A 13,012-nucleotide genomic window follows, 5' to 3' on the forward strand; every position below is an offset into this window, starting at 1 on the left:
TATAAAGTATAGGTCTATATTTATAGAAAAATTACGTAGAGATAATATAAGGTAAATATCTCATCATTATAAAAATCAAATCCCTTAATTAAATAACTATGAAAATAGAATGATAATAATCAAATCAAATTGTTGTTTGATATTATCTCCCGCCAGATCACGATCTTAGTTAGAAAGGCTAAGGAAACATTGGCCAGCCTTTGCTTCTGATATGCCTTGTTTTTGGATTCAGAAAGCATATCAACTCATCTTATTTCATCTAATCATTATAATTTTTTTAAATTTTTTAAATAAAATACTATAAAAAATTATTTTTCAAATTTTAAAATAAAAATAATATTAAGAAATAATATTATAATAATATTTTATTTAATTTTTAATTTTTAATTTATTTCATTTCATCTCAACTAACTATTGTTAGATGACCTGGAATATTCAAATTTATTTAGCAAACCAAAAGCACACTTGTAAAAATGTATATGGATACTGTCACACAAGCGAAATAAACATGCATCTTTTTTTTTTTAAAAAAAAAAAAGTACAAATATTATTTTTAATTCGTTAAATCCTGTAACTAGTGACAAAAATTTAAAAATATTTAAGTGCAGAAGGATCACAATTTTGGATACCAAACACCACATATATTTTCTTATTTCACTCCATCTCAATCCAAATATAGAAACATTAAGGCCCGTTTGGTTGTTAAATTTATTTGAATTCAATTCAGTTCAATCTAATTTTAAGGTAAGTATAAAATATAATCTAAACCTTTAACTTCAAATTAGTAAATTACTAAACTCATCTTGACTTAAATCATCTTTACATATGAGACTCATAATCTTTTTTAATTCAACACTTCTTTATACATAGGACCCACAACTTTTTTCAACATCTAAATACATCTACATCTAAATTCATCTTAACATCCAAACACATTTAAGTTGCAGTTGGATGTTGAGCTGAGCTCAGCTATTTATGAATAATAGTGAGTTGAGTAGTGAAGGGAGTTATGTGGGACCATCTAAACTGAGTTTAACGTGTGTTTGGATATTAAGATGAGTTTAGTACCTTTTATGAGAAGTTGAAAAAAGTTATGGATCCCACGTATAAAGATTTGTTAAGTTGAAAGAAATTGTGGGTCCTTACACGCCATGTGTAAAGAGGTTTTGAGTTGAGAGAAATTTAGTAATTAGAGAGTTGAGTGTTTGTATGTTAGATTCAATTTAAAATTAGACTAACCTCAGCTGAGTTTTGCAACCAAACACAGCCTTAAACTTATCTTAGGTGGATATCATAAAATTCACTATATTATCTGAATTTACTATTATTCATAAATAACTCAACTAAATTCAACATTCAAATGCAGCCTAAATTTCATAAAATATATATAAAAAAAAATTAGAACCAATTTTTTTTTTTGGCAAACCATAATATAAATAAAGAAAAAATCAGTAGCCCATGGTGGCTTCTTTGGCCACTATTGACAATAAGATTTTGTCGAAGATAATTAAGATTTTCTGGTTGATTGGATTGCCTGATGTGGGTTGTCCAGTGACATCCAAAGTATCTGGTCGCCAAGAGGTGACACCACTGGCGGCCCAATCTGGGCCGCTTGTGGTGGCGGCTATCACTACTGTTGCTGTGACTTTCTGTATATTTTTCTTTGAGTACTGCTAGAGCCACTGCTGTGGCTCCCGCTGGGAGCTACCGTGTTAGGGACCTCGGTCAAGTCCCTAAACACTAAGTTCTCCACGGCAATGGTGGTTTTGTGATAACCGAATCCTTGTTTCTCTCTTGCTTGGTTCTCGAACTATGGTGGTCAAGATGACCACTTGGGTACGATGAGGTTAGGTGTTTAGGCTAAGATGGGTGTATGGAATTATGGTAAGGGTCAAGGAATTGTATGTGGTACAATGGATGATGGGCGCACGACATTAGAGTGGGCTAGGGTTAGCGCCACTTGGAAGATAGGGTTTACGGTTTGGGAGGTGTGTGATGGACGGCTAGGGTTTAGGTTTAGTGTATGGAAGATGAGAAAGTATGTGGTTGGCTAAGGTTGGCCGAACAAGGCTAGGGAGAGATTTTAGGAAGTTGTTCCTAAAATCTAAGGATTCAATTTGGAAAGGGTTGGCCAAGTATGGTGAAGTGTTTGGGTCAACTAGGATTCCTAAATTATAGGAATTTTAATTTAGCAAGAGGAGTGGGCGGCTAGGGCAAGTCTAAAATAAGGTAAGTAGTAGTCGAATAGAACTTTGCACCAAGGAGGAAAGTGTGTTTCGGCTAGGCTAGGGTTTGATGAGAGAAATCAATTATGGAAAGTTGACAAACAATGTATTGGTCGACTTTTATGGGTTGAATGGATTTGGAAGAGCAACTTATGAAGAACACCAATAACAAAATGAAGAACACTCAAGAACACAAGCAAATACTTATGAACTTGAATGAACAAAAGCATAAACAATAATAATTCAAGACTTGATTCACGAATTTCACCAAGTTGCAAATAACAAGATAAATGAATCACACTTATTCAAAGAATTGCAAAGTGTGATTCTCTCTTTGGGATTCACGAATTTCACCCAAAAAGCCCAAGTGCAATGGCACCGGTTTGTGATCTCTCAAATAATAGTCTTCCCTCTAAGAGTTTTGCCAAAAGATTCTAAAGCAAATGAAAGATGTCATATTTATAAGAAATACAAATTGGAAACCCCCAATAGGTCCCTTAAAAATAAATAATTTAATCAAATTAATTAAATAAAAGAAATGACAAGATAGTGGTCATGGACCAAGGCTAGCCGTGGCATGCATGGCCCATGATGGGCTAAGTTGGTGCATGGTGGTCTTCGGGCTGGTCCATGGTCAGGTGGTGCGGTATGGCTTGTTGATGGTGAACCAAGGTGGTGCATGGCATGGCCCAGGCTGGTGGCCTAGGCGTTGAGTTTGCAGGGCATGGGCTGGAGCCATGCGCTGGTGGGCATGCCACTGGCTTGCTCTGCAAGGCATTGGCTGGAACCGTGTGCTGGATGGCATGCCGTGAGGCATGCCACTAACCTCGCTAGAGTGCAGCATGGCTGGGCAGGTGCGCGTGCGCGCGCTGGGTGGACTGGCAGTGCCGTGCAAGGGCCACGCGGCCCATCAAGGAGCACATAGGCCTGTGCACAATGACTCGCAGGCGTGCGCGGCGCGCTGCTGCTTGCATTGCCGCGTGCATGCGCGCGCTGTCCAGAGTTGCGCGCATGAGCGTGCGGCGCATGGCTGTGCGTGTTGCCGCGCACATGGGCGCGTGGCGCATTGCTGCGCGTGCAGGTAGGCCCTTACTAACCTCGCTAGCCTGCATGCTGGGCGCCTTATGTGTGCTAGCGCATAGGCCAATGCATGCTGGGCGCTCCGTGCGTGTCACCCCATGAGCCAAGGCATGGTTGTAGGCTAGTCAAGGTATTTGTCCCCACCATGACTAGGGCACGTGCGGCATCTCTAGAGGCAACTCGATGTGAGGGTGTAACATACCGGCTCTGGTATGTGTTTTTTTATGTATTTTTTTTCAGTTATTTTTTATAGAAAATTTTTTAATACTTTTAAATATTTAAAAAGAATAAAATAAAATAAAAATATTATTAAAAAAATACTTCTTTAATCATAAAGTAAAAAAAAAATCATTAAAAAATATTTCCTTAATCACGAAGTAAAATAAAAAATACTTCATAATTAAAGAAGTATTTTTTAATAATATTGTGAATTTTTTTATTTTTTTATTTTTTTAAAATATTTAAAATTGTTAAAAATATCTATATAAAAAAGAATTAAAAAATACACATAAAAAAACACATATTAGAACAAGCAGTAGCTCCCAGCTCCAACGGTGGCACTATCATTATTCTTTTTCTTTATATATGTGTCTTTTATTTTATTTATAATATTAAACGTAATATATTTTTGTACTATTAATCAAACATAAAATCTTTTTTTACTATTCTTTAAACATATCAAAACGTAATCTTGAAATGATTTTACAAATATTCGCTAGCATTCCCCTACTATTCATAACCTAGGTATTCAAAAAAACCCGAATCCGCATTCGGGTACAAATATGAATCTGGATATCTGCATTCAGGTGAAGATGCTGAATTGCAGATGTAGGTATCTAAAATCGGGTGTGCATCTATACGCGAGCATGTATCGGCCACCCGAGTTTATTAATTTTAAAACTTAAAAAAAAAAAAAAAAAGATAAATCAAACTTAAAACAAAACAGAAATTAAAATAAAAACAAAATTGAAAAAAGCAACCATGCGACCCTCCAGCTTGTCGACGGTGGCCACTCACAAAGATTTTTTTCTTTTCTTAAATTCAAGTTTTTATTATGAAAAATTATACTTATCATCCATTACATTATGCACCAATATATAATTTATCATTTTTATACTTCTATTTAGACACACATATTGATGAGTAAATATGTGTGTTTCAATAAAAAGATAAAAATAATAAATCATATGTTAGTATATAGTGTGGGGATGACAAGTTCTATTTCTCTTTTATTGTATATTATATTTTTTAGTTTTATTTATTTATTTTTTTTTAAATTGAATAGTTAAAGAGAAAAACTCAGAACCGGTCGGGTGCTCTTCTCCACTTTACACCAACCAATAGAATCTCACCATATAGAAGATTTATGTATCTTGTAGTGTAGTTAGTTTATTATATCATATCTCCTATTTGTTTATGCCCTCTTTGCACCTCTCCTTTCTCCTCTCCCTTGTTCTTTCTTGTCTCCTATCTTTCCCTTTGTCTTCGACCTCACCCGCGCCATCCCCCTTCTCCTTTCTCCTCTCTCCTTTTCTTTCCTCTTGATAAAACTAGATTTGTGCCATTTTAAACTAAAATATGCACAGAAAAATCTGGATTGTGATTGATTTAATTTATGGTTATTGTTTCACTTTAAACTTGCTATGGCTACTAATGTGTAATTCTTGTGGTTGTACTCATATGCATGTGAATGATTTTTGAGGAGTGCTTTTACATCAAAGAAACGTCAGGGAAGATGTAGGTCTATTTTAAAATCATGCCCAAATTTCTGAATATGCTTTTGAATTCAGGTTATGCATTGTGATGTCCATGGTTATTATTCTTGATATTCAATAGGTTTAGTCATGTTTAGAAGAGGACAACCTTGTTCTGTATCTCTCTCAACATTTAGATAATGTGTGGATGTCACATCCACAGGCTTTCAGATATCCCACAAAGGCATGCACAAAACCTTTTAAGCATTTTCTTTTGCTGCAATGACAGGCTTTTTTGTTAAAAATTTGTGGAGTTCAAATCTGAGTAACTCAACAGCAAATGCCACAATGTCTCTCTTGATGACCTTGAGGGCTCTGATGATCTGATTATGATTGAATGGAGCAACAATGGGAGGAGAGGGAGGGAGTCATAGGGGTTTTGAAAGAGATTGTTCTTCATAGGAGAGAGAAAGCATATTTCAGAGAGAGAGATAGAGAGAGATGGGAGGGGGGCGAGCTGATGGGGGCGGGGGTAGGAACAGAGAGAGGGAGAGGGAAAGTGATTCTACATTTTTCACACAATCAGTTGCATCGAACGTATTCTCTATTTTACTACACTCTATATGTGCCACCTCCTTATTCGTTGGTGTAAAAGGAAGAATTACATCCGACCGGCTCGTATCGTTTCCCATGGTTAAATTACACTTGCTATCCATTAACCATTTTCATTGTCTGCACTAGTATAGGCCGGCGGGTACTAGATTCGATTATCATCCATATAGATAAAACTTAGGCGTTGAAATACCTATGGTTTGGGCTTGTGATAGATACTATGAAATCAAGAATAAGAGAAGAAATCTTGAAAGTTAATGAAAGGGTAATCAGTCACTAAGAAAATAAGCCCGTACGTCGGAAGGTCCAAGCTGCTTGAGGCCTCACAAACAAGCCCGATCATCCAGCAGGGCTGCAGGGCTAAGTATCTAGCCAGCAGACGCGTAAAGGAGAATGTGCTAAGTAAATAACACCTTCACCTTTTTAGGAAGGTTATCTTATCGGCTTGTTTAAGATAGTAAGGATGCGTTTGGTTATTAAATATTTTTTAATTCATTTTAATTTATTATTATAAATTTTTTTGAATTTTTATATAAAATATAATAAATAATTTAATTTTTTTAAATTTTAAAATAATAATAATATTAAAAAATAATATTCTAATAATATTTTATCATTTCAACTCAATTCACTTCAACATCTAAACACAACTTAAATGATCAACTCGACAGTTAGTTTGTTCCTTGTACTTATCACCGAAATTCATGTACTTACAAATAACACCTAAAGATAACGTATAATATTAATTCATATACACAGATTGCGATCACCTCTCTAACTTAGTCTTCGGAGGTCCACTAGGAACATAGTGCTGCCCTATTCTTTGTTGCAGTCCTACGTGTGGTTGAAGGTGCGTGGAAGACGTTCCGAACAATTATATTTGTTTTATTTTCAGTTGTGATTAAATACAAAATATAAGTCCTTATTTATAAAGAAATTACATAAAAATAAAATAAGATAAATTTTTTTATTATTATAAAAATCAAATCTCTTGATTTGATTACTTGAAAATCAAATCAAAATAATAATAAAAAAAATCAAATTCTTAATTTGATATTACTATAGCATAACCGGGTCACAACCTTACTTAAAAGGGGCCAAGGCGACATTGGCCAAATCTCTTGATTTGATAATTTATATGGAAATCAAATCAAATTCCTGGTTTGGTATTATCTACAACATAATAAAATCACATCCTTAAACAGAAAGGCTAAAGAGATATGGCAAGACTTTGCTTTTGATATACTAAAATGATATTTGGTTTCATGAATTTGTGTTCAGATATTTTAATTTTTTTCTACTTAATGATTAAGGAAATAATTATTAATAAAATTTTTTCTTTTTTTAAAAAAATATTTAAGATATCTAGAAAAATATTTAAAAGAAAAAAGAAAATAAAAAGTTGAAATACACTATGGGGCACACAGCGGTACATGCTCGGCGTCCTAGCATTGTCGTTTGATGTAATCGTTACACGACATAGAATATTCAAATTTATTTAGCAAACTAAAAGCACACTCGTAAATATGTCTATGACATTCAAATCTCACACCTGCAAAATAAACGTACGAGTTCTTTTTTTTTTTTTAAATTCGTAATTAAATCCTCCAAGTAGTGACAGAGATTTTAAAATATTTAAGTGTAGGGTGAACACAAACTTGGGTACCAAACACCACAGATATTTTCTTATCTAACTAAATCCCATTCACAAGTAGAGAAACATTAAAATTTCATAAAATATACAACAGTTTCTAATGCATAAAAAAATAAAAAATAATTTTTCAAATCATAATATAAATTAATAAATAAAAATTCAGTAGCCCATGGTGACTACTCGGCCACCATGTCAAGATTCTGTCGAAGATAACTATGATTTTCTAGCTGATTGGACAGCCCATGACACCCGAAGTGTCTGGTTGCCAAGGGATGACACCACTAGTGGCCAGCTGATTGGGCCGCTCGTGGTGGTGGCTACCACCACTATTGTTTCATCTCTCTTTGTATTTTTCTTCGATAAAGTGTTTATTTGCCGATAATTATGTACTAATATTTCTTATCAAAATAAGTATATTCTCGTCTCTAATAATTATTTTCGTCGTAAATAACTTATCACAAATACTAATTTTTCTGGTAAAGATAATAAACCTAATCGTAAAAGATTTTACAAATATTTGCTAGCATTTATCTACTATTCATAATCTTAAACATCCAGTCCAGACATATGCCCGTAAAAAAAAAAAAAAAAAAAAAAAAGTTACGACACTAAAAACAGTACATGCAAAATTAAAAATAAAATCTACTATCGGAAATTTAGACTAAAAGGATTGCAATGATGAGAAACTCAGACCTACCTAGTAAACGTATGACAATCATGAGGCTTTTAGCAATTAAAACTCTTCTCCATAAACTTCACAAACTCGCTAAAATCAATCAGTTCATCTCCATTCTCATCCACTGCCCTGATCATCTTTCTGCATTCCTCCACCTCTGACCCTTTTTCTAGCCCCAAATTGCATAAAACCTTCTGTAACTCTCTTGCATCTATAAATCCATCTTTGTTCGCATCAAACACTTCAAAGGCTTCCCTCACCTCGTCCAAACAAGGATCCTCCTGATCAAATAGTTGTGAAAGCTCATCTGCACCGATTTTCTCCGGCATCTGATCCCCTCCAACTGGATCATAATTTAGTCCTAGTATTTCCATCACCCTCTTTACGTTCTTCCGGCATAGTTTTTCATCCACTGCGTTTTCACGTATGCCAAACTGCTGATTCAGTATTTCAGTCATCTTCGTCCAAACCTTCCATCTAGTGTGGACATAAGCTAGCAGGGGTCGAACATAGACGTGGAAATTCGTGAAGAAACCTCGAATTCTAACGTATAAGGTTGTCATGTTTGCTACGCTCTTGTCCATCTTATCAACTCAAAGAAAGAAAGACAACTTGGATGATGTTCCTGCATGCAGTATTGGTGATGCAATATATTTGTGCTTTAATGTGAAAGAAGCGTTGGCTCAGCTTCTGACGCAAGCGTCAACGTGAAACTTGTTGATCCTGCCGAATGACAATTAACTATACATTATATTAGCTGAAGCTTTCGCGGAAATAACAGTGAAAATGCAGAGGAAATTTCTTTGCTTTTTAATGTTGTAAAAGACAATATCATCTCATTTTATCATTACAATTTTTTTAAATTCTCAAATAAAATATAATTAACAATTCAATTTTTTTAAATTCCAATTTAACTTTTTTAAATTTTAAAATAATAACAATATTTTAAATTAATATTTTAAACTGTTTTTTTAAAACAAAAAATTCTTATCTCACTCTCTAAACGAATATCTTTTCAAATTAAAGGTCTATATGTACGTTTAATATATTATTTGTAGATTTTCTTTTCTTCTCGGGAAAATCTTAACTTCCCAACCAAACAGATAATTCAAAATTCTTTCTATTTATTGTGATTTTACTAATGGTAAGTAGTTAAAAACTCGTCTACTTCCAACGAAGAAGCTCCAGATCATGAAGAAGCTCGTACTGAAACATGGGAACATGAGAAATTCTGGCCGGAGGAGAGCAGTAGGCCGAAGTTTATCTTTTATGTTGCCTTTTGTCTTTTTCTAAACCTCTCTCTTTTATGGGTTCTTTCAGGAAGTTTCCAACGGAAGAGAAGGCGGTGAGTCGGTGACCGAATACAATGACATATTGATGAATAGATTGGCGGAAAGGTGCTGCTGATTATACTGCAGTTTTTAAGGCACTGATGAAGACTTTCCACGAAATTTGGAGTGCTTAGATCCCACGTAACGTCGCTGACCAGATCATGAGTGATCACCTGCTCGCCAAGTCTTCTTCTTCTCTCTGGCTAATAAATCAAGAGAAAATATATTTTACCATCGTGAATTGTACCATAATCATTTAAAAAAAGAAAAATAAAATTTATATGAAAAGAAATTAATATTCAAGATAATTCCCAAAACATTCTATATATAATATTTAAAAAATAACTAAAAGAGCAAGTACATCATGTATTGCCACCTCTTTGGGGAAAAGGGATAAATTGCGTTTTGGATCGAAGGTTGAGAGTTATATATTTATCATCATATTTACGGTTGTATATATATAAACAACAATCTTGGATAAAATTAAGATCGCTTCAGTCCAAGTCTAAAAGTTCGGCTCATTTGTTAAATAACTCGTTCCTGACTATCGTTTAATAAACGATGATAATTTTTATAAAATCTTACTCGTTTCATATCAATTTATTTAAATTTAAATAAATTAATATTTATTACTTTTTATAGTATTATTTCTATACTTGAATGAGAGTATTTTAAATATTTAAAGAGATTGGAAAAAAAAATTTAATACTAAAAAAGATTACTCGATTCATATATAATTATTAATATATGTATATATAAATTTTGAAAAATTCTACTCATCATCCCACACACATCTCTTTTAATTTTTTTTGCCCTTTTCCCATACCAAGTATGTGGTATATAGATGATAAGTAGAACAACTCAATTAGTTTAACAAGAATAAAGAAAAATTAAAACATTTAAAATGTGTGGTGTGAGATGACGAGTAGTATCCTCATAAACTTTATAAATATATTAGTAAAAATGTCAAAGTTTGTTTTTCAAAATTTGTAGATAAATTAGTTATAAAATAAATAATTTATATAAAATATAAATAACTTATTTCGTTAAATAATGAGTAATGTTAAATATAGTCATAGGCTATACAAGCGCCGCACACTCATTTTGAAAAAGAGTGAGATTCACATTAAAAAAATTATTATTTTTTCATGTGAATTTTATATTTGTTCACTTTTTTCAAGAGTGTGCGATACATGTATACTCTGTAACTGCAAATATCATTTCTCTAAAATAAAATAGCTAATGAACCAATAATAAATTAGTTGTTTGGAATATAAAATACAATTCGGTGATAAACTCAACCACCCAGTACTACTGAGTCAAGCTTGGTTTGTTTATGCCTCTAGTCTTCTGTAGTTGTTTTTATTGAAGATGGTTATGGTTCTTATTCTTATCACTTTTGCTATCTTATGTGATTATCTTTTCTGTCAAAAACTTGTAAGTACTATTGTTGCATCCTATTTTTTTTTATAGAAATTGTCATCCTTTATTTCTCAAGAAACTTACATCCATGATTGAATATATTATGGGATGTTCTCATATCAAACATGATATCATAAATTAAAATAATACATTGGAGCTCTACCAGTACACTATTTCTTTTTGTAACTAATCTGGTTTACACTACTGCTGATACTATCTACAGACAAACGTTTAAGAGATAACAATGTCTACCTTTACAAAGACTTAACCTCACCTTTCATAGAAGGAGATGACTCATCTCCATAGAAAAAAAGTTCAAGAAACGAACTATTTTTTATTTTAATTAACAATAAGGAAACAAAAAATGCAAGTAGTAAGATAGATACAAAAAAGGACGGATTACAGTTTGTACTAACTCCGGTAGACTTAAGAATCTGTGATGGTGTGTGAAGACAACGCATTTGTTTCTTTTTAGCCACAAAAGTCAGATCTAAAAAATCTAGTGGTGGTGAGTCTGGTGATTTGACGCGTGTGGTGAGAAGAGTTGCTGGAAGGGGTGGCGGTGAGGACCATGTGCTGCAGTGATTTTTGCAAAACTGCCACTTTCTTTGGAACAATTTACAACCTGAGAGTCTGCTTGTGCTGCGCGTGTCTCTCGGAAGTTGCCGGAAAGCTATAGATTTATTGTTTTTGTCCTTGAAGGAAACAAAATAAAACTAAGTAAAAAGAACTACCTTGATGGACAAGGTGAGTGGATCAAAGATGTAGGGAAAGGAGAGGGAGAAGGAGGTCCCCTTCGTATGGCTTGTATCCTATTTTATTCAGTCATCTTAAGCATGTTTGGTTTCATATATGGTCATATCTAATCTCATCTCATATTATCTCATATTTCCTCACCATCGAAAGACCATTCAAATACAAACACTTTTCAATTTTAAATTTTCAACTTTTTCACTGTTTAATTATTACAACTTTCTCAAACTTCTAAACAAAACACAAAAAATAATTCAGCATTTTTAAATTCTAAAATAAAAATAATATTAAAAAATTATCTTTGTATAATATTTGAACTTTAAAATATTTTTATTCAAACTTTTCTTACTCATTTCCTAAAATCTCATAAAGCATCTTAACTCAAATTATTTAACTAGTTTTCACAAACTATTTTATTACCATTCAAATATTTTTCATCTCATATGTATAACCAAATGAGACGTTAATGTTGATTTTTGGGGTCACTATTTTTTTTTTTAATTTATCACTTTGATTAATATTGATTTTCAAATATCGCTGTTGGATGATCGATTATGATATAGTTGGGATTGTGCTCTACGGTGACGAACTAAAAGTGGTCATGAATTGTGGTCAACGTACGAACCATGTTAGTTTCCACAAGGCTCGGAGGGAGATCCGTCCTATATTTGCCACGTATATAGTAATAGAACAAAGTGCACACATGATATCTAAATTCTAATGGCGAAGAGCACTTCATGTACCGATTATTAGTTTTAGAGAAATGTTTTATCTGATCAATGAAATAATGATCTTTTGAAGATTGACGTTGCGATGGCTGGGGATAGGGTACTAAAAGCTGGGCTGGGTTCGGCTTTAAATTTAGGAAGCTGTACATTGAGATCTGATGGAATCGATATGAGAGCCTGCCGTAACTTTGCATCAGGCCCAAACTCGCCCTTTTCTTCTAATTGAAAAATAATATTTACAGTATTAAAGAATATAAATTTTATATATATATTTTTTAAATATTTTAAATTATTTTCTTAATAATAAACCCCACTATTTTTTTAAAAGAGTGCGTAAAAATTACATATCTTAAAATTATATCAATCATTATTTTTCTAATTAGCTAGTCCGGACACAATAATTTAATTTCTCACGAGATGTTCTGACCAGAGCTAAGACAAGTTATAAATAACATGAGCATAAAGTATAATAACATCCATAATTGATTTTTCATAAAATAAACAATTAATTTCCCTGATCAACTAACGAACTAAAAGTTTCGCTTTTTTTCTTTTTTTAATTAAAAAAAAAAATTAATGGCCCACCAAAGGATAGGACCGTGGCTGTGGAGATCAAGAACTGTGAGGAATCATAATTCGCAGGTGTAATAATAATTAGAGTGGGTAGAGATTTTTTGGAATTTACCCAAAAAAAAATCTATAAAATACAAAAAATATTGGAAGGAATATTGGGCCGGGTGAGCATGCATGCATGGAAAAGGTTGAGGTAGGCAGATGCATGTCATGCACTACCAATTATCTATAATATATTGCCGCTATACTTTTGAAAAGAAAAAG

At 33.1% G+C, this 13,012-nt stretch overlaps 1 protein-coding gene across 1 annotated transcript; it reads right to left on the minus strand.

Annotated features, from left to right (window-relative positions):
• Positions 1–7,791: 7,791 nt before the first annotated feature.
• LOC121254693 (probable calcium-binding protein CML45) lies at positions 7,792–8,584 on the minus strand. Its single transcript, XM_041154826.1, has one exon. It carries the CDS (start codon positions 8,523–8,525, stop codon positions 7,992–7,994), a length of 534 nt encoding a protein of 177 aa, XP_041010760.1. The 5' UTR covers positions 8,526–8,584; the 3' UTR covers positions 7,792–7,991.
• Positions 8,585–13,012: the final 4,428 nt, after the last annotated feature.

The sequence above is a fragment of the Juglans microcarpa x Juglans regia genome, chromosome 3D (genome assembly GCF_004785595.1).
Source record: "Juglans microcarpa x Juglans regia isolate MS1-56 chromosome 3D, Jm3101_v1.0, whole genome shotgun sequence".
Classification (NCBI taxonomy): Eukaryota; Viridiplantae; Streptophyta; class Magnoliopsida; order Fagales; family Juglandaceae; genus Juglans; species Juglans microcarpa x Juglans regia.